Below are 21,269 nucleotides of genomic sequence, written 5' to 3' on the forward strand. Positions count from 1 at the left end.
GAAAATGGCTTTCTACCTGGAGAGCCAAGACTTGGGAAGATGAATAATAATGCAAAGCTGTGTCAAAAACGTCAACAGGCACACGGATCACAGGGCAATCAGAATGCTGATTCTGATCCAGTAGTTCTGGGGCAGGGGCCTGAGACTCTGCATTTCTAACACCATCCCAGGTGCTAGTGGATGGGGACCACACTGAGAGAGACCAGGGCTGTCCCTCCCCATAGGTAGATGGGTCTCTGGGGGTGTCATGTGATTCAACTCCAGCATCTTTTCCAGTCTTACGATTCTCTTATCTTGTTTCACACTTGACAGGACGCTTTATCACTACATGAAGCTATTCTCTAAGATGCCTTCTGGGAATAACACATGCAACCAAACTGTAGTTTTACGTTTGACCACCAAGTCCTGAAAGGAAAAACAATTGAATTGGCTAAATGACTGGATTCTTTGGCACTTGTAGAGGGACGAAGGTGGGGGCACATTAAGACTACTAGGAAATAGCAGCTACTTCTAGGGACATTACAGCCCTGTGAATAAGTAATCCTGCTTAGAGTAGGACTGGAGAGCTCCCCATGCACCCCCCTCCCTCCGCACCAGCCTCCCTGCTCCGTCCAGTCTGAAAGCACCGAGGCTCCATCCCAGCCCTTGACCCCGCTCTGCTTGCTATTGAGATGAGTAGCAGGGCCAGGCTTAAAAAGGAGGTAATGGTAAATTTTATGTTACGCAGATTTTACTACAAAACACACACACACATGAGACATGTATAGAAACCAGAGATATGTTATTTTACAAGAAGAAAATAATTTCCGGGAGGATCAGAATGCTCCTGATGGTGGACCAACACACCTTCAGCCCTGGAGAAAAACCTCTAAGAAAAGCTGTGATGAACACAGAATCCAAGCCAGGAAAGCGGGGTGAGGTTGAGAGCTGGCTTGACTGGTGACACTATGAACCATGTGCCTCTGCCGGGTGCCCCTGGGGTGTTCTTGGGGGGAGGGCGCCAGCTTGGGGTCAGGCCTGGAGCTTGTTCAGGCAGCTGGGCAAGGAGGGAAAACTAGGAAATGGTTGTTTTTTAAAAGTGTCTGGGGCATGGAGGGGAGGGATTTTATTTTTTGCTATATAAGCCTAAACTATGAATTATTTACCATGAATTGGGTTACAGTTTTGAATCATTAAAACTAATTTATTTTTCTTTTTCCACTTAATTTCTATAAGATCGGAGTCTTGGCTCTGATGGAAGTCAGAGAAAAAAAATCATCTCACACAACAGGGGTCGGGGGGGACAGAGTTTCCTCTGAGAAGCCCTTTCTATCCCTCTGTCTTATTCATCACGTGTTAGTTGGCCTTGACTTTGTTAGGGTGGAATGACAAGGGGTGATTAGCTAAATGGAATCCCCAGGCTGGGATTTGACCACGCTGGGAGCAGGACCTCAGGGAAGCTGGGGTGGGGGACACTGAATGGCTCAGCTTGTCATAACTCTGCTGAGGAGTCAGTCAGCCCATCATCTCAATGAGTGGGGCAGTGTGTGGTATCAGAAGGTCACGTCCTGTGGTGGCCCCGAGGGCTGGTGAGACATTAGGTCATCTCATAAGTAAGGATGTACATGGACACACATTCACAATCAGATCAAGCCTGGACAGGACGTCCAGCCGCAGTTTAGAGCTGGTGGACTCTGCACCCCAAGCCACCAGCAGGAGCCCAGTTCCAGACCAGCGACTGCCCACCAGGACCCACGTCTGTGCTTGTGACAGTACCCCCTCTCAGCTCCTCCACCCCCCACCCAGGACCCTGATGTCCGGCTGCGCTTCCACAACTCGGGAAGACCATTATCATCCTTAAAGAAAATGTATTTTTAAAAACGTATGAAATCAAGAGAATCTTTGGGGCAATTTGTATAAATATTCATTGGTTTTATCTTCATCTCAGTGTTACTTGGAGTGATTTCACCAAAGCAAACCCAGTCTTGGTGGCTGCGTTAGGTGGAATAGGGCTGTCTCGTTGCCAGTTGTTTTTTTAACCAGACTCTCAAAATGGTATTCCCAGGACAGTCTCTGCCCACCACACTCCCCTTAGGATTTACTAGCATCATTCATCCCCTTCCTGACAATTTGTCACTTGCCACTTTTTTCTAACCCAAGTAGGGCATCAGGGTGGGTGTTGGAAAGATCCTGTCCCCCAAAGCTCTGCTCGCCCTTTCCCCGGTGGATCAGACCTGGAGACAGACAGCAAGACAGGTTGGTACCTGTCAGGGCCCCAGAAAGGCCACCGCCCGACAGGTACCAGCCTGCTGTTCACTTGTGCATTGGTCTCAGATAAGCTGCAAACATCATCCACAGCTGACCAGCTTAAAAACGTTCACAAATCCAGATGGTTTCATTTTGCATTTAATGGGCATTTGCTGTTGATGACAGTGTGGTTTTGTTCTTTTCAGACATTTTACGCCCAGCATCTACAGTGAGCTCGGGCACCGCCGGGGCTGCCATGGGACCGGGACCGTCCCCCGTTTCAGACCTGCTGCCGTCAGAACTGCAGAACGTGCCTGACCACTTGAACATAGTGGCTGTCCGGGGGTGGCTTCCGCTGGCTCCCAGGCTGCAGGAACTTCTTAATTGTAGGGATGTTGCTGATTCTTGGTTTAAATGCCTGGAACAAATGAAAGAGCAAAATCAGGGCTTCAAGAGTGGTCACAACCTTTAAGAAAATTCAAAACTTCGTTACGAGAGGAGGGTGCTTAGACCAGCAGCGTAGGGAGCCCAGTGAGTTGAATCTGAGTTAATGCCTCAACACATCTTTGCTGATGCTCTCGGGAAGGGTAATACGCTTGCTTGCTGGTATGTATAGCCTGAGTTAAATGATCTTAATTTTAAAAAAATCACTGTCCCAATTAGGCAGTGCATGTTAAAACTCAAAAAAATTATTTAACCTATCGATTCCCATTCTAGGAATTTGTTATAAGGGAACAAGTAAGGATTCTATCAAAGGAATAACTAAAAGAATGTTAGTACAGTGAAAAATTAGAAATAACCTGGGTTTCCAAGAAAAAAACTGTAAGCCAGCAATTTACAATGATGTTATATATAAAAGGAAAGAGGGAGGTCCTTGCACTGACAGGAGAAAATTTCTAGAATGCATTGTTTAGGGGAAAACAATGCTCAGGGCACTGCTTAAGTAAAACAGGGGATAAATGGGTACTCATTCTTGCTCCGTCTGCACAAGTAGGAACAGTGGGCACATACACAGGAAAGCAGTAAAAGGACCGCGGGAGCAGAAGGGTGGGAGGGCAGTGGTGGGAGTGAGGTTTCTTCATTTGTGCCTTTTTTACATGGTTCTGATTTCTCAGAAAGATGTGACTCGATTGCCTAATGAGAACAAAATAAAACTATGTTGCAGAAGAATATTTGTTGGCATGTAAATATATTTCTGATATTGAAACAATTTTAAAAGCAGGCCATGGAAATGTTTAGTGTGATCCTGTTTGGGGAGGAAAAGGTAAAATAATAGGATATAATCACATTTAGATGATTAGATTTTTTCCTTTTGGTTTATACAAATGTATAATGTAGGCACATAAACTTGCATTTCTTTTATAATAAGAAAAGAAGGCTATTTTTATAAAACCTGTGGTCACATGTTAGATAAAATGTCTCTAAGGAATTGGGACAGAGGCAGGGAGGATTCAGAGAGAGGTCAGAGCCACCCACGCAGACGCTCCTGGCAACCCTGGGATGTCATGGGGCCCTGGCATCAGGGGGACCATGGGAAGCAGAGCTGTTGGGTAGGTGGGAAGGAAACAACGAAGACAGACTCGTTATCCTTACTTCCTCGGGGAAAAAACATTCCAAGTAGTAAACAAACAAACAAACAATGGAAAGCACCACAAAAATGAAAAACACACTAAGTATTTATGCTAGAAATCAAAACAGTCTATTCTTTCTCCCTTTGTAAGATTTTATTTTCTAATCATCTTGTACTGTGTGCAGGAGAAAATTACCAAAATGAATAAAATAATGATTTTTTAAAAAACAGTCTTCTTAAGTTTCTTTGAAGATTGACCTGTGAGGCACATTTTGTTTCAATCTTTGTTTTTATTCATTTTCCCCCATGGGCTTTGTGTGAATGAAACACACGACCTTTAGCAGAGGGAAGTCAGAGAGAACAGAAGCGTTGAGTTCTTCCACCATTAAAATAGCTTCTAACAGTTGTATGTCTGCCCAGCTGAACTTGTTGCCAACAAGGAAATCCTCTCCGTGGTCTTTCAAAATCTGTGGAATGTAAAATAACAAAGAATATCAAATAAAAATAAAGACTATTGTGCCTGGCGAAACGCAATGCACGTACAGATCAAATTTGCTAAAGAATCTTTTTCTTGATAATCCTCCAGAATGCTGGCCCGGACAGGGTAAAACCAACACTCCCACACATTGCTGTGAGTCAGCACCATCTTTGGGGAAATTTCTCTGTGATTATCAAGACATCTCGGGTGGTGAAGTGCCAGAATGGGGTACCCTGTTACGAGACTAGAGCTGGTTAAGTGAAAGTGTACCCAGCGGTGGAGGGAGACATAAGTACAGATAAGTTACCAATGGGATACAAGAAGCCCAAACCCGGTGAGTAAAAAGGAAGTAGCATTTATCCTACTTTCCCCTAAAAACCCCAGAGTAACCAAATATATTATGAGGAGAAGAGTCACTTTATGAAAGAATTCCAGATGACCAATGAAGAGTGCCTGACAGGACTGGGATGTCGACATTTGCATCTACTAATAAATCAGTGGCTCCAGGCATTGCTCATCAGTCATGTTTAGTCACAAGAAGAGTAACAACCAGATATGTGCTTCCTAATGACCGACACAACACCACCAACGAAGTGGTCTGACGGAAGGACGTTGAATCTGAACCTATCAAGCTTCTAATTCTAACTTCCGATTGGCAGAAAATCTAGGGAATAATAGAGTAGGTTGTGACTGGTAAAATCCAGTCTGTGAGAAACTCAGCAAGATGAATACAAGAGGAAAGAGGAGAGACATCGAGAGGGAAAAAGGAGCTGGCAATTAAAAGGGGCTTAAAATACTCTGAATTGACTAATTACAATGAATGAATGTAAGTTTGGTCCTGATTTGAGCAAATGAATTATTTCAAATATTTTAAAATAATTTAGATATTTTAAAATGCTGGATTAGGCCACACAGATTTAAAAATCTGTAGTATGATAAAGCTGTAACTGAAATAATCAGACTAGTTGTTTTTTTTAATGGGAAATATCTGAACATCACTGTATGTTATCCTCAGATAAACGGGAACTTGCTTGTCTAGTACCCTGAGGTTCTGGTAGAACTCTTCATTATCGTTCAGTCAAAATTAAATGATCCTTTTTCGGTCTAAGATGGAACTATTTTGAATCATGCCACAGAATTATTCTGTGCTGCAAACCTGTATTTGTGGAACCCTGTGCCAGCGAGTCTTCACCACATCGCACAGGGCCCTTTCGGTTGGGAACCTAACCAGACATACCGGTACTGAGAAGACTTTTGTAATTAGTATTCACTGCAAAATTATGTCAGAAAAGTTGTGACTTTAAGAAGCTTTGGCTTTCGATTGAGGCATGATTAGCGAACAGTATTAAGCCTCAAAAATCTCTGACACAGTGAAGTCCAGGTGACGAGATTTTGAGCTGATCGTTTCTGTTTGTTTCCATCAAAACAGTAGTGCCTTTCAGTGCCCTTGGTTTATTTTAATTTGGTTTTGTTGGATGCTCCATAATCACATGTGTCATTTATTTTAGAATCCTTATTAAAGCTTTAGTCTAAATGCAGAAAACTCTAATATGGTCTCTGTCTTTTCAGATACTCTTCTAAATATTCTTACCAACAACCAGAAGTGTTAATAAGTCCTAAATCCCTGCAATCTGGGAAGAGAAGTAGGAATTGCTGTGTCTGGACCACCTCTCCCAGTCTCTCCCAGTCTCTCCCTTCCCTTCCCCGTTTCCTCTCTGGGACCAGAGGAGGACTGGAGGGTCCTCACAAAGTCAGCTCCATGCCGCCCCACCTTCCGTCCCCTACGCCCCCAAGATCTGAGCACAAAGCTGTTACTGTTGCATCCTGGGTCGCAGGAGCATCAGGGCGCCCACCACACCGCCGGTCCCTTCTGGGGGAGGCCTCACAGCTGTCCAGACTGGATCCCTGTTGCCTACCTTTTCGAACACCGGGAAGTAACGGGTTTTCGCTTTGGTCACGATGAAAGCAATGTTCTCTTCTTTCTCCTCCAGGGGCTTGAAGGCAGCCTGTGCAATCATCATCATGAGGTCCAGAGTGCCGTCGGCGTACATGTCGATCCTGACAAAACACGGCGGGACTCATTCCCAGAAGCAGCCCCGAGCGCGGGTTTCCTAATAGGCAACTTCCATGGTGTAATTAGAAATTGGGGCCAATGACTTTTGATTCCCCCTCTCTTGTTCTCCACGCTCAGGAATGATTTCTAAAACCAGAGCCAGCCAAGTGGCCATGGTAGACTAGGGTCTCTGGAAATGTTTAGTGAATAAAGGGAATTGTGAAAGAATTGATGAGTCCCTCTGAGTGGAAATCTTCTATAAACAAATAATTAGATTATTAGGGGTATAAAGAGTGAACTGTACGAAGTTTACCAAAAGTGCAAAGCAATTTGTACCAGGACCTGGTCACTTGGAAGACACACATGCAATTTAGCACGTCTTCCTTTGACCTGCCACCTGAGACAAGAGTTTACTTTCCTAGTCAGGTCAGACAAACAGCTCCTTTTATTCTTTTTACAATTTTCCTGGGATTGACAAACACTTTTTTTTTAAAGGTTATTTAAAAACTAATAATAGTGGATACATTACCCTTTCTTTTGGGCCTGTTGGTCCAGCCATGATGTGCTCATTGTCTCTGCAACCAGTCTGCACAGGCACCGGGGGTCCTGTGTCTTTGTACCCCCTGCTGTTTGCTAATTGTCCAACAAGTGAAGTCCCCTTCTTGGTCTTTGTTTTCCTCTTTAACATGTATAAAAGGCTAATTTACTTTCCTTGTCCTGAGTTACAAATCCTTTTTCTTTCCTGTTCTATTGACATCTAGCCTGCTTAGTCTATTAAAGTTTATACCTTTAAGAATGTTAATGATGCTATCTATAGCTTAAGACACATATCTTGGGAAAAAGCCATGGGTATTTAAAAAAAAAAACAATAAAAAATATGCACTGAAACCATGAGAAACAGAATGCTTTTGCATGTTAGTACTTCTTTACATTGTTATAAAAGGATTCTATTCATACAGTGTGTTTGAAATTGCTTCTCTTGGTGTGTGTCCTTGGGATCGCAGGTTAGAATGATGAGGTCAGTTTTAAAGGTGGAGCTCTGGGAATGTTGGGGCGAGCTGCCTCTTTTTATGAACTTTGCTCCTTTGCATGTAATGCTCTCTCCTTTTTCTGAACGATTGAGTCAGGGCTTTCTTTTATCATGTCTTCTATGTTTATGGACCATTGTGTCATGGCCATGTTTATGGTGATGAGGTACAAGGGGTCAGTGAAAATGCCCCTTGATCCCAAATTCAGATAAAATTGTATAGTTGTCTTCGTTTTGTCTTGCCTACATAGCTCCTACAAAATGACACTAATCACCCAAATGGCCACAAATACCCTCTGGTATTTGTAATACAACTTGGCAGTTTCTTCCATCAATAGATGGGGGCTGTTTCCTGAGCTGCCCTTGTGACTTGCTTTGACTAATAAAATGAGGTGGAATTGATAAGGTAGTCGTTTTGAGCCTAGAACTTAAGAGGCCTTGTGTGTTTTCACCATCCTTCTTAGAGCCCTGCCTAGATGTCATGAGGCATGTTCAGGATGCTTCCCAATCAATGGGCAGCCACCACCCAACACCAGAGCCTCCCGGCTGACTGCTCGTTGACTACAGACATATGAGTGAGCACGGCCAAGATCAGCCAAGCCCAGCCCAAATATGCTGACCACCCAGATGACCCATAGATTGGTGAGGAATAATAAATGCTTGCTGATTAAGTCATTGGGCTTTAAAAAATGCTACACAGCATTGTTTGTGGTAATAGGTCATTGCTACAAATGGTCAATATTTATTTACTAAGTCATTCATTTCCACCTTCATGTAGAATACCAGGTCATTTGATGAGAAGACATTTTGTTGGGAGTGGGGAGAGAATATGAGAATGTTGAATGCAGACTGCTATGAGTAGTAACAGGAGAAGTCTAGAGTATTTATTTGGAGTTAAGTGTAAGTCATGCTGGTATAGCAAGAGCACATCTCCCCTTTGTTCCCCTGGCCTTCTCCCCTCAGTGCAGGCTGAAAGGCTAGGTTCCAGGTTTCAGGTAGCACCTACAGAGGCCTGGGTAAGAACAAAGCATGGGTGTGAACAGGTATCCATGGTACCTGACTGTCTCCTTCAGGTCCTTCCCATACAAGTTGTACTTGGCAGCCAGGTAGCTGAGGATGGCTCTAGTCTGTGTCAGCATCATCCCATCAATTTCAACCAGAGGCACTTGGCCAAAGAGCAGGCATCCATCTGTGGTTTGAACAAAGAAAGGTTATGATGCTCTCCTTCTATGGCTGTGGTAAGCCTGTAAAAGTGTCCACTTCTAATTTCATTGGATGATTTATAGTTTTCATCCAACGTGTTGAGTTAAAGACCCCAGCTGTTTGAGAAAATGCCTTCCATCTGCTTAATGGAAAATTTGAGATTTGCTGGATGGTTTCATGCATTTTTGTGTGTTGGGTAGTTGTTATTATTTCGGACTTTCTACATTTACTATGGCTGGTTCCCAAAGTTTAGGGTGTATGAGAATCACCTGGGGGAGCTGGGTTGTTAAAAATACTCACCCCACCTCCCAGATATTCTGATTCAGGGTGGAGTCTGGGAATCTTGATTCCTTAAAAAGCACCTGGGGCATCACTCTGGGCCCACACAGCAGCAGGGGGATGTGGCAGTAAGAACCCAGGCAGACATGGGCCTGCATGTCAGCTTTGGCCCCTCCGCCATGTAATTTTAAGTCAATGACTTACTGCTTCAGCTTCCTTTTCTCTAAAGTCATAATAATATACATCTAGCAGGATTTTGAAAGGATGAAATGAAATAACATTAGTGAAATACTAAATACTGTCAAGCCGATGTTTAATAAAATCAAATTTTCTTCTTTGTAAGTGGCTGCCTACATAAACAATACATTTAAAAATATACTACAGCCCTGGCTGGTGTAGCTCAGTGGATTGAGTGCAGGCCTGCGAACCACACGATCATGGTTTGATTCTCAATCAGGGCACATGCCTGGGTTGCAGGCCAGTTCCCAGCAGGGGACGCACAAGAGGCAACCATACATTGATATTTTTCTCCTTCTCTCCTTCCCTTCCCCTCTAAAGAAAAATAAATAAAATCTTAATATATGTATATATACTACAGATACTGTTCTTTTCATGAGGCTTTGAAGAACTGAATAGCCTTTAAGTTTCACTGACAACTGTACATCACTAAGGTTAGGGAACTTGACCCAGAATAGGAACCAGACTTCACTAGTGCTTTGGCAAAGGCCACAGTTGATCTCTCCAATTTCACTACTTTGCTAATTGATTAGTTAGAGGCAGAAGGTGGTGGGGAGACTGCCAGTGCAGGGACCAGTAGCAGCTTTCAGGGGACCAGTGTCCCTGTTGAGGCAGAGGGCGTTAGGCAAGTCTCTAACGTCCCTGAGCTTCTTTTCTGCTCTGGAACACCACCCGTTCTGCCCATCTTAGTGAGTTTCTTTGAGTAGGAGTAAGATCATGCTGGTAGCCATGCTTTGGAAATATGAATACTGTTATTAATACTTCAAAACCTCATTTTCCTAAACATTCTACATTTGTTCAATGTTGAAGGAGCTTCTACAGCTGGGCTGTGCTGCTTATGAGTGATACAACTTAGAACCAGGACCCAATGATCTTCTGAAGGACTTTTTTAAAAACCTCAGGTCAAGAGTGCAGAAAAGCATGTTTGAGATCATTTAGTTTAATTCATTCATATATTAGACGATGATTGGGTGGAGACCAAGGGAGGCACATGTGACTTGCCCAAACTCATAGAGTCAGGCAGCTAAGCCAGCAGAAGTGGGCCCGCTGCCTCCTGGGCCATGATCCTCCAGCTGTCCCTCTCTGCCTTCTGTTCACAGGTGACAGCACTGGCCAGGAGGGAGTCCCAAGCACAGCTGCAGCATCCCGGTCTCAGAGAGGGCTGGAGGGTTTCAGAGGCTCTTAGGGAGCACTGCTGCCAGAGTGGTCATGGAAGAGATTATGGAGACACAGTCATTTACTTATTCAATATGTATGTAAGTACTTAATCCCTGCCCTGTACCAGTGACTGTCCTTGTGTGTGGTAAGGTGGGCTGAAACAAAGAAGAGGAGCTTCAGGGGGAGTCCAGATAGTGAAGTCCCCAGACAAGAATTAGGGAAGGGGTAAGTGGGCCTTCTCTGCTCAATGAGATCAACTGGCATATTGCCCTCTACAACCATACAGATTATTTTCATTCTATGGTAAAGCGAATGCTTATGTCAACTATAATTTTTTTTTTAAGTTTAAAGAGACAAGATGCAGAGAAGTAAAAGGCCTTGCTCAAAGTCATACAGTTTGTAAATGGCAGGACCTTGGACTATTGGTCGAATGTTTTCCTTAAAAAATAATTTGTCAATTTCATGATTGTTTACCAGCAACAGATACCCAGTTTTCCTTAGATAAGGAAAAGAATGTAATGGCTGTTAAAAATTTGAAAGTACTAGTCTTTTCTTACAGTGTGAGAAATTTTTCTGAGGAGTGTAGGGATTAAAGACATTTTGATCCCTTCCTATTACCTTGATTCTAAAACTGTGACCTGATAAAATGATTTCAGTTAATTGGTTAAAACTGCCAAGAACAAGTAGATACGAACAATGAGAGCTAGAGAACATCTTAGGTCAAATTCCTCTCTCCTTTTTCTCCCTCCCCTTCAACTTTCTGGGTCATTGTTTAAGAATTAGAGGATGCTTCAGTGCTGATGGGGAGTTCTGAACCACCTGGCACTGGGCAACCCATGCTCATCTGTCTTACGTAACAAGGATCTGGGTCCTAACCTACTTGATCAGCTTTTATGAAGGCTAAAGAGACAATGCAGATGACAAACTTAGCTCTGTGCCAGGGACACAGTGAACAGGCAGCGGTGTTAGCGGTCACACTGTGCACCTTTCCTCATAGTCATCATTCTAGAGTGCTGTGTTCTATAATGAAATGAATATTTCCAGAGACAAATGTTCTATTTCTTCCCATAAGATGCATTGAACAAATCTAGGCTCACCCTTCTGCAACTTCTCATATTGCTCTCTTGTTTCCAGAAATTCTTCTTCAAACTGGATAAAGGAAGAGACACTGTTATAAATTTAAGGTCAAGAAAGAAAGGAAGGGAGGGTGGGAGGGAGGGAGGGAGGAAAAAAGGAAGGAAGGGAGAGAGAAATGCTCAGGTATAAAATGCCCAATGGCTTCCAGAAAGAAAAGGTTTAAAAGGAACACAAAGCTACCAACCTCCGCACAGCTGAAAATTCTGGTGCAGTGTGTGTGTGGATTAGCTGAGACTGGCCTAGGGACTGGCAGCCCTTTTTGTCCTGGCCGATTTAAGGCACATCCCACTCATACTTTTTCCTTTCTTCGCCTTAGCTCTTTCTTCTCTCTAAACTCTAGCCTTTTCCTCCAATTTCCCCAATGATTTCCCTTCTTCAGTTTTTTTCTTTTCTTTCTCCTCTCTCTTCTGTGTTATTCTCCCTCCATATTAGATCAAATCAAATTTCTCTTTGATGCTCATATGTTCAGTGAAAGGGGTCCAAAGATCACTACTCAGGTGGGGGTTATCATCACTTATTGATGGAGTTTCTAAGCCCTTGTGGGAAAGAGTAACATTTTTGTCCCCCAAACACTGAGATGGGGGTAGGAGAAGGTGAGCAGTGTTAGGAGAGAAGTTCTTAAAGGGAAAAGAGAAAAACAAAGAAGGTCACGAGTCTAGAGGAGATGGCATTAAACTAGGGAAGAAGAAGCCTACCCCTGCATGAAACCAGACCATTCCACTTGCGAAAATGGGTGGAAAAGTCAGCAGAGAGGAATTCAGAGCTAAGGGAAGATCACCCTGGGGTGACCCTTCAGAAGAGGATTCAAGGGGAGACCCGACGGCAGCTGGGCCTAGGATTCCAGTCGGCAGCCACTGGGTCAATGTTACCAAGATGCTTAGGCAGAGCTGAAACGACCCCAGGAAGTCAGCTGGTCCCACCGCAAGAAATGATTCACCTTTATCTTATGACCCACCAAGATCTTTCCAGCCCCGACAAAGCTTCCGGAATACCTCCCTTGGCTTTCCACCCTCCCACCCCTGCTTAAACAGAGGACCATGGTCCTTTCTTCACTTCTTAACACAGGAAGACAGTGGCAAAGAGAAACAGTCAGAATGGCTTGGAGGCACCATCCTGAATTTTGAAGAAGGAAGAGGCCCACCTCAGCCTCACCCCAAGTACCCTCCTTCCTTTTTCCCGATGGAGAACCAACCTCCACTCCAGCGGCAGCCAGCAGCCAGCGGATCGACTCCATCCTGCCCCTGCCTCGGAAGTACCAGAGCTTGGGCTTGGCTGCCATGACGCTTGGCTCAGGGGTCCCTGAAGAGCCGAGTCAGAAAAATAAAATCAGAGAATAAACTAATACACACCATGTGGGGTGTCTCTGTTCATGACAATTCCAAAAGAGGCAAAGCAAAACTATCCTTTAGGGGTGCATACCTAGTAGGTAAAACTATGAAGAAAAGCTAGGAAAAAAAAGTAGGATGGAGGTTGTGTTCGGGGGAGCACGGGGCATCCTGGGAGGTTAATAATAGTCTGTTTCTTAAAACGGAAATAGTAACTAGCCTTTATAATCAATCTTTACACTGCATGTACCTGTTTTTGCACTTTCCTATACATACATGTTTTCTATCTCACAATTTAGGGAAAAAGAAAGAACGAACTATACACATCAAGATAACAAGGTATTCTGTTGGTATGAGAGACTGTCTCTGGTATTTCGAGAAAGAAACCAGGAGTTAATATGATGGTTTCATGAATGATGTTACAAAAGATAATCTTTTCTAACAGTGGCAAGGAGCTGGGCTTGTTCATGGGAACTGGGACCTCTTTCGTTTCTGTCTCAGACTTTCCTGAGTGCCTGGATAAGCAGGCGCAGCCCTGCGCAGGATCAGCGCTCCGGGCCTTCCCTGGCCCGCACCGAGGGGGCAGGGGAGCTGAGGACCAGCTCAGAAACCTGGAAACCTCGTCTGCCTTCGTGTTCTCGCCTACAACTGAAGAGAATTACACCAGGTCACCTGCCACCTTGTAAAGGACAGTGTTGAACAATAAAATTTTGTAGAAAAAAATTCTGGGAAGAGGTAAAAAAAAAAAAAAAGGAAAGGAAAGGAGAGCACACACCTGAGAGCACTTTTCTAGTTCATTGTCACAGAGCCACAGTGGCTGTTCTGTTAGGGACCCCTTTTCCTGTCACAGGATGATTGAGGGGATCCAGTGAGGTAAAATAAAGGTAAAGTGCTCTGAATAGATTAAAGTGCTGCCCAAAGCTACAGGATTGTGGGGTCTCTTGCTCCCGCCTTTCCCCTCTGACACCATACCCGCTGATGCAGGCTTTAAGGAAATGGCAGGAATGTCTCCTGAAGGCACAGCGCTCAGGGCGCTGCAGCTGCGAGGCTGCTCTGGACGCCTCAGGGTGGGCCCAGGGATGGGGAGGCCGCCTCAGTTTCCCCGGGTGGCACTTACTGTGGTCCTCACTGTTGTTCAACCTCAGCCTGCCTCTCTAATCCTGGGTTTCCTAATCCTTAAAACAGGGTGGTGGTTGCACCACCCACCTCAGAGGGCTATTATGAGGACCTAGGACTGAAAAAAAGTGATAAAATATGTACCACAGTATCTGACCCATATCAAATGAAGTTCTCGCTTCTTTAAGCAAATTACCAGTGGGTTTAGCATTTCTTAGAGTTTCTTACGCTTGTCTACCAGTTTTAGGTGAGATTTATAAGTATTTGTTGTGAATGCAGTTGATATTTGTAAAAGGGAGCTAAAACTTCCGCGAACCTGACTCCATATTGTACCAGATATTTAAAACGTGGTATCTGGTGGGGCTTTTGCCTTTGTTGTGTGAATAATGAGTGTTTTCATGGTTCCCTGTTACCTGGAAGCATATTTTGGAGTTTTACCCAATGGCTCTGTGCCCACAGCCTCCCACACTCCCCTTCGGTCTGCCCCTTGCACACTCTCAGGGTGCCTGGGGGAAGGATGGTTGTGACTTTGGAACTCAGAGTTGGGTTACAAGGACCAGGATCATCCCCTCCCCACTAAGCCGTAAACAGTGCCCAGGGAGCCCCAACAGCCGAGGGTTAGAGCGGAGACCCCCCACTCAGCTAAGCAGGACTGAACCGAGCAACCCTCCCTTTCTGGTCCAAATGAAGGAAACTTTTTCTCTAGTTGTGAATAACCAGCCACTAACTCTTAGAAAAACCCCACAAATGTTGGTGTTTCCCATAAATAGCTGGCTCTGGCCAACCAGCCACCATTCGTCCTCTCTCGGTCTCACTGGGCCCCGTGGATTCTACACTGGCATGATGGAGAACTGAGCCAGGGCTGGCTAAGAGACTCAGTGGGACTCTAGTCCCCACGCCCGACCCCTCCCAGGAGTGGGCTGTTTCTGGCTAAAAGGACTGAGTGCAGAGAAGGGACCAGTTGGTTACCTGTCACGATCTCACACCCCAAGAACCAGCTGAAAATTCTCCACTACAAACTTCTAACAAGGAGGCAGTGTCCCGAGAGGCAGGGGTGATGGCAAAGCTCTTCTACCTCCTGTGCAGCCAACCCACACACGTGGCAGCTGTTACCTCAATGTACACTTTGAGATACCTACCAGTTCCTTAAATTTCTGTCTTTGATCTTTCATTCTCTCAACATCAAATATTTGTCGGACTTCTGCTATGGATATAGGACTAGGTTAGGCACTCCAGGCACACAAAAATAAATAGCATGTAGTTCCTACCATCAAAACCCTTACAAATCTATTTATATCCAGTGGTAGAAGCATCCAGACTAACCAGAGGTAAATCAGAATCAACCAAGTGTTTCGTCGAAACACAAAATGCTACAGAGGAACTGAACACAGCATTCCAGAATGGGTATATAGGGGGTGCAAAAGTAGGTTTACAGTTGTTCCTATGGGAAATGATGCAATAATTTAAAAGGTAATAATACAAGAATAAATCCTTGTTCCACATACTCACAACTGTAAACCTACTTTTGCCCATGGCCTGTACATAAATGTTTGTTTCTCTGAGCCCTACTCCCCACTCCCCCATGGCATTATAGGTAAGGACCCAAACCAAGTCCTTTAATCCCTTATACTTGACCTCTAATGAATTTCAACAGACTAGGATAAACTACAGCTTTGCAATATGGAAGATTAACTTTGTTTATGCTTCACGTAGAAAACCTAATTATTCTCATTGTTTAAAAAAATACATTGTCAAAGCGTAGAAGCACAGGTACAATGGAATGCTCATTCCATCCATGGGAAGTGAGGGAAACAAAGGAGCCATGCTTTTTGGAACTCACCCAAAATGCAAAAACTCTGAGGAAAAGCTGCTGAAAGACCCGGAACCCGAGACTTTGAGCTGAATACAAAGTCACTCTCATCTCTTCAAAGCTCATTCTTGTGCGGCTGATGTTGACCCACACGTGTGTCCTGAACTCAGACCTGCCTGGTGCATCAACATTGGATCCAACGATGTAGGGAACTGGGACTCACCTGCCAGGGCTCACAAACTTCACCTGTGCAGTTTCACCTGAGGTGAGCAGTGGGGTGCGTTGCCCCACCCAGAGCCCCAGGTACTCACAGCTAAGGCAGGTGAGCAGAAAGCAGCGATGATGGCATAACAACCTTTGCATAGTCAGAGTGTGCTCCCTGGGTAACAAATACACATATCCTTTTAGAAAAGGGAACGTGTATCTGAGTTAGTCCCTGGGAACCACTGGTAAAAAAACGTATTTCAACTCTACCTCTCACTTGAGCAAGATATTAACCTCTCTGAGCCTCCGTTTAATTTGTACCATACTGCTCAAAGTTCCTAATTCATTTGGTTAGTTATGAGATACAAATAAGAGGTATGCAAATTGATGAACACGCGCACACGCGCACACACGCCCCTGCATGCATGTACACATACGCCCACACACATCTGTGTCTCCAGGTTGCAGTGGCATTCACAAATGCTCCTGAAAGGAGAGTAAGTTTCTCCAGAAATGTGCTGGAGCAGCGGCATCACTTCCACCCAGGAGCGTGTTAGAAATGCACGGTCTCAGTCCCTGGGCCCAACCTACTGAATCAGAGTCTGCATTTCGCACAACATCCCCAGGTGATGCACCCCAGGTGATGCACTTATATATAGAAGTTTGAGAAGCTGAGTCTAGAATAAAAACCCAACTAAACTGCCCCTGGGGCTCAGTGTGTGGCCGGCTAGGTTATTCTCCCCGGGGACTGCTGGAGGGCACACTTCACAGGGCACGGTGTTTAGAAGGTAGGTTGAGCAGGCAGGGTGAGCAAAGGGTGGCATGCCAAAGGGGTGGGTGGCTATGGATAGAGAAGGGGAAGGGCAGAGAGATTGGGGGGAATTATAGGTTAATGTCCCACGTGCGATCATTTTTCTGATCCCCCTTTAAGGGAGGCCTCCTTCAATTCCCAGTTCCACTGAAGTAATGGATAAGCACAACGTGCTGCTGCCCTAGAGCAGGGCAGCTTCCTCATCTGTACACTGCAGCTTTGTTTCAGAAGTAGACAATGTCTTTGTTTCTTCCAGCTTTAACAGTCTTTCTGATCTTGTTTCTCTTCCCTTGTCTTCATTCTTTGCCTTCGCCCCTATCTGCTGCGTATACACGTTGGGAAAGCAGCCAGTCTTTTGGGGGTGAAATTTTACTGACGATATTAACAGTCATTATGAATAATTTAGGCAAAACAACACACGTTTTTCTCATTTATTTGAACAGTTAGTCAAAAAGCAGGCCTTTATTGCCTTTTCTCGATCATGAAAAATTTAAGGGGTTGATTGAAGGGGCTGCCAGTTTTAGCAGATGTTTTAGGCCAGAATACAAGATGTCAACTCTAAATCCATTACCAACAGAAATGACTTTAACATTTACTTTGGCTTCTCCAATGGATCAGAGTGGTCTATACGCATTACAAACAGCAGGTCAAAATTTGTCACTAAGACAAAACAGTCTCCCAGATAGCCCTGCATTCCCCACAGAACTTTAATTTGCTAGTTTGCGAAGAGGTGGCATTATTTTAGCTTTAAGTATATAATGCATCAGAGCATAACCAAGACTTTCAGTGCCACTTTAAAGTTTGTTGTTTTTACTCAATTATGAATTATTTCTCCATTTTGCTAATATGCTACATACCATCAAACATTTCATTAGATTCAAAATATTATTTGGATTTTATCAAAGTGAAAGTCTCCATGAGACTAGCTCCTCTGAAAATGAGTGCCAGTATTTATATGGAATTTTAAATATACAAACATAGCTGAACAATATTCCCAGGTGGGGTGGGGTGGGTTACTGATGGAATAGAGTATCAGGAGAGCTCTATCGCAAGCTCACACGTGAAGTGTCTTTCCAAAGAGCTTTATATTGCAGTTTCAGAACCAAAGTTTCCTTTCCATGAAGGTCTAATGGATTAATTCATGTTCCCAAAACTCACAGAGGTTGACATATACCCCCAAGGTTTACAAACTTACTGAAATGAAATATACAGCCAAAAAAGACACTTTCACCTCCCTAGGTCATCAGGCTCTTTGGAGAAGAAGCAAAGTGCGCTGCTACATGGCCAGCCCCTCGCTGTTTAAAGACTGGGGCAAGTCCTACGGAAAAGCTGTGTTGGGGCTTCACTTAGAGGCTCCTGCCTTTCCTCTTGGTGATTCCCTGGGGGTGCAGGGCCCAGAGGCAGATCACTTGGACTAGACTTTCCAGGCTCAGTGGAGCCGTGGCCTAGACGCGGAGCCTTGGTTAACCCGTGAGCACCTGGCACAGGCCAGGTGGTGCCTGTGTTTTCAGCTATGTAGGAAATACGAGATTTGCCCAAGAAGGAAAAATGTAATGGCTCAAAAGCTAATAAATGTTTAAGTTCTGCAAAGCCTGTTATGTCACCAACCAACCAAAACACCCCTCACTCTCAAGTACTTATTTCTGAAGTTCCATTTGATGTGTGATGTGGGTGTGGAGAATGTCAATGTCTGACATTATGTGTAGCATGCTTAAGCAGGGAAAGTCTTGAAAAGGCTGGTCTAGATACACAATTGCCATCTCATTATCATTTATGAATCTACTCTGAAGAAAACAAATATCTGTTCCTTCTATCGATACAGGCAAGTTTAGAAATATAGGCATGAAATTAACCACAGAGTCACAAAAATTGACAATAAGCTGCAAATTTGGCCATAAAATGCAACTATGCAACCAAGCCCAAGAAGAGTGTATGAAAATTTGACCACTAACCTTATCTCTTCCTGGCTCTTGTCTCCGGTGCAGTGGGGGCATGAAGTGAGGGTTTATAACCCTTATCTTCCCAGTTGAAAGCTCTGCCCACTCCAGGGATTAGCCAGTGAGTATTTCAGTGTGTACACACCCCTGGGGCTTCACGTTACATCCATTGTCGTATTTGATAGCACATCAGGTTACCCAAGGAAGAAGAAAAAGGGACTCCACTGGCTCACTGAACACACATTTACTGAGAACCACTCTGCTCCAGGCACTGTTTTAGGCCCTGACTCAAGAATGGTGGGCACCTGTGGTGCTTACAGTCTAGTCAGGGAAGACAGACAGCATAAATAGATAAACAAATACAGTGTGTCCAAATAATAACAGCAACGATATAGCAGATGCTTATAGTTTATGGATAAGTGAAATCTAGGACAGCAATGTTATAAGGTACAATTGAAGGGAGGAATTGGGAATACTCTGTTAATACAAGTATGTATTTACACTGCCTACGAAGCAGTATAGTGTATTTGAAAGTGGTCTTTTTTTTTTCATCTTCACCTGTGGATGCTTTTAGATTTTAGAGAGGGAAGGAGAGAGAACGATTGAGAGAGAGAGAAACCTGGACGTGAGGGAGAAACATCACTGAGTTGCCTCCTGCACGTGCCCCAACTGGGGCTGGAACCGCTGCAGATGGAGAGGGGTCCAGGCCCTTGGTGGCTACGAACAAACAATTGAATGGACCACACAAAGGTAAGCAAAGCTAGCAAGAAAAAGTTTCCAGTATCATCACTGATAAATATTCTGGGAAACAGGAGAAAGCCCGAATGAGGAACACCCACCAGAGCCATCAAACTGTCCAGGGAAATAAGTGGCAAACCTGACAATCAAGATCCACTTAGAGTGAGACCAGCTCCTGAAATGGTCCATACCTTCCGGCAACTGGAATGTCCAGACAAAAAGACCCAATCCAGTGGAAGAGGAATGCCATGATCTGTTGTATATACAGTTTAAACACAGTAAACCAAGGTGAATAACCAGTTGACAGAAAGACACTGTTAGGGATCATCTCAAAAGTTCCAAGTTAATTCTTTCTTTTCTCCTTGTAGCTAATCCCTTCCCTACTCCCAGCCCTTGGGCCAAATCATCAGGAGATAAAAAAAGGAATAGGGACTCTAATCACACAGAAAGTGTCAAGAACTGCATGTTCCCAATTAAGGATTATATGCAGAAAGGCAGTCATAATGACAGTTACACTAAAATATTTAATTCCCAAGTAAACATATATTTTACAAATTCCAAAGTCAAAATCATCCCAAATCACAAAACCCCCATTTCTTCCAGGAACTGAAAAGGTAGTAGTTTCAGCCTTGGTTATAAATCACCCCAACTCACAAAACCCCCATTTCTTCCAGGAACCAAAGGGAGAGGAGCTTCAGCCATGGTTCTCTCAGCTTCATCATCCCAAGATATGGGAATGGGTCTCTTCTACTGAATGGTCACAGGCTTTATATGGTTTTTATTGAAGCTTCTACACCGGCAATTTCCCACAATCCTCCTTGACTGCCCACTCAAGGGAGGAAACCACAACGCTTATTATCAGGTGTTGCAAAGCGATCCTCGAAAATCGGGGTGCTGACTGATGACAGCTGCAGTGTCAGCATTCCCCATTCTATCTCCCGTCTGAGAGCCCACAGTCCTGGTAAGTGCCCCGACTGGGGATCAAACCAGCAAACCTTTGGGGTTTGGGATGATGCTCCAACTGAGCCACCTGGCCAGCAGAAAGCAGTCTCAGTGTAGCTGTAAATATATATTGCAAAATCTAGGGCAACAAATAAAAGTTTAAAAAAATGAGCTACAATTGACATGCTAAGAGAAAATGGAATCATATAAAATATTCAATTAAAACAAAAGAATACAGAAAAAGAGGGAGAGCCAAAAGAAAAAAGAAAAGAAACAAAGAACAAGGGAAACAAACAGAAAACAGTTACAAACAGGGAAGATATTAATTCAGCTACATCAACCATGATTTTAAATGTGGTCATAAATACACCAACTAAAAGACAGACTATGAGTGGACTAAAACAAGACCCAACTATCTTTTCTAAAAGGAACCCACTTTAAATATAAAGACAGAGTTTCATTAAACAGATAAAATTGCCAGAGGGTGTCAAGTGCTCTGAAGAAAACCAAATGGGATGATGAGAAAGGTGTGCAGGTGTGGGGGAAGCGCCACCGGTCCCCCGGTCAGAGGGACTCCCCTTGGGGGGGATGTTTGTTAGAGCGGACAGAACAGGAAGGAAATCGCCATGCTGTCTTCTGGGCGGACAGTCTGCCTAAGGGACTAAAAGGCACGTTGGATGACGAGGGAACACCAGCAGATGCAAGAGCCCAGGCTGGTTGTCGTTGGTTGCAGGTCCGTCCAGGGGAACTCACTTTCTGCCCTGTTGGGTCTGCAGGATGCAGGCCTTTCCAGACCACCCCGGCCAGGCAGCAGGAGTCAGGGGTTCCCTGTGGCACCCAGTCTGCCAAAGCCTCTCTGTGGGGTTCCCTCTGGGTCAGGGCTCATTAAGCATCCCCTCCTCCATCAGACACCATAGCCGCACACCATCCAGCTTTTCCCCTTTTGTCCCAGACACCGGCGTCTGCTGCATTTATATGTGGCTCTGCCCTTTACCCGTTGGTGCACCTGCTACAGGTA

The 21,269-nt window shown here is 44.4% G+C and overlaps 1 protein-coding gene across 1 annotated transcript; it reads right to left on the bottom strand.

Moving 5' to 3' along the window:
• Nucleotides 1-2,368: 2,368 nt before the first annotated feature.
• On the bottom strand, nt 2,369-19,157 carry LOC118992855 (glutathione S-transferase alpha-4-like). Its single transcript, XM_037054884.1, has 7 exons — nt 18,587-19,157; nt 12,561-12,667; nt 11,329-11,380; nt 8,411-8,543; nt 6,191-6,332; nt 4,132-4,263; nt 2,369-2,644 (listed from the first exon to the last, which is right to left on the bottom strand). Exons 2-7 carry the CDS (start codon nt 12,645-12,647, stop codon nt 2,522-2,524), a joined length of 669 nt encoding a protein of 222 aa, XP_036910779.1. The 5' UTR covers nt 12,648-12,667; nt 18,587-19,157; the 3' UTR covers nt 2,369-2,521.
• Nucleotides 19,158-21,269: the final 2,112 nt, after the last annotated feature.

This window comes from Sturnira hondurensis, unplaced genomic scaffold (assembly GCF_014824575.4).
Source record: "Sturnira hondurensis isolate 20B ecotype Veracruz unplaced genomic scaffold, ASM1482457v3 Scaffold0000880, whole genome shotgun sequence".
Lineage (NCBI taxonomy): Eukaryota > Metazoa > Chordata > Mammalia > Chiroptera > Phyllostomidae > Sturnira > Sturnira hondurensis.

What these genes read in the sequence shown, in the direction of transcription:
- LOC118992855 (XM_037054884.1), bottom strand. Translation starts at nt 12,647, where the DNA reads ATGGCAGCCAAGCCCAAGCTCTGGTACTTCCGAGGCAGGGGCAGGATG. An exon ending in TGGCTGCCGCTGGAGTGGAG is followed by an intron (nt 11,381 to 12,560) that starts GTTGGTTCTCCA and finishes TCCTTTATCCAG; the next exon opens with TTTGAAGAAGAATTTCTGGA. An exon ending in ATATGAGAAGTTGCAGAAGG is followed by an intron (nt 8,544 to 11,328) that starts GTGAGCCTAGAT and finishes TTCAAACCACAG; the next exon opens with ATGGATGCCTGCTCTTTGGC.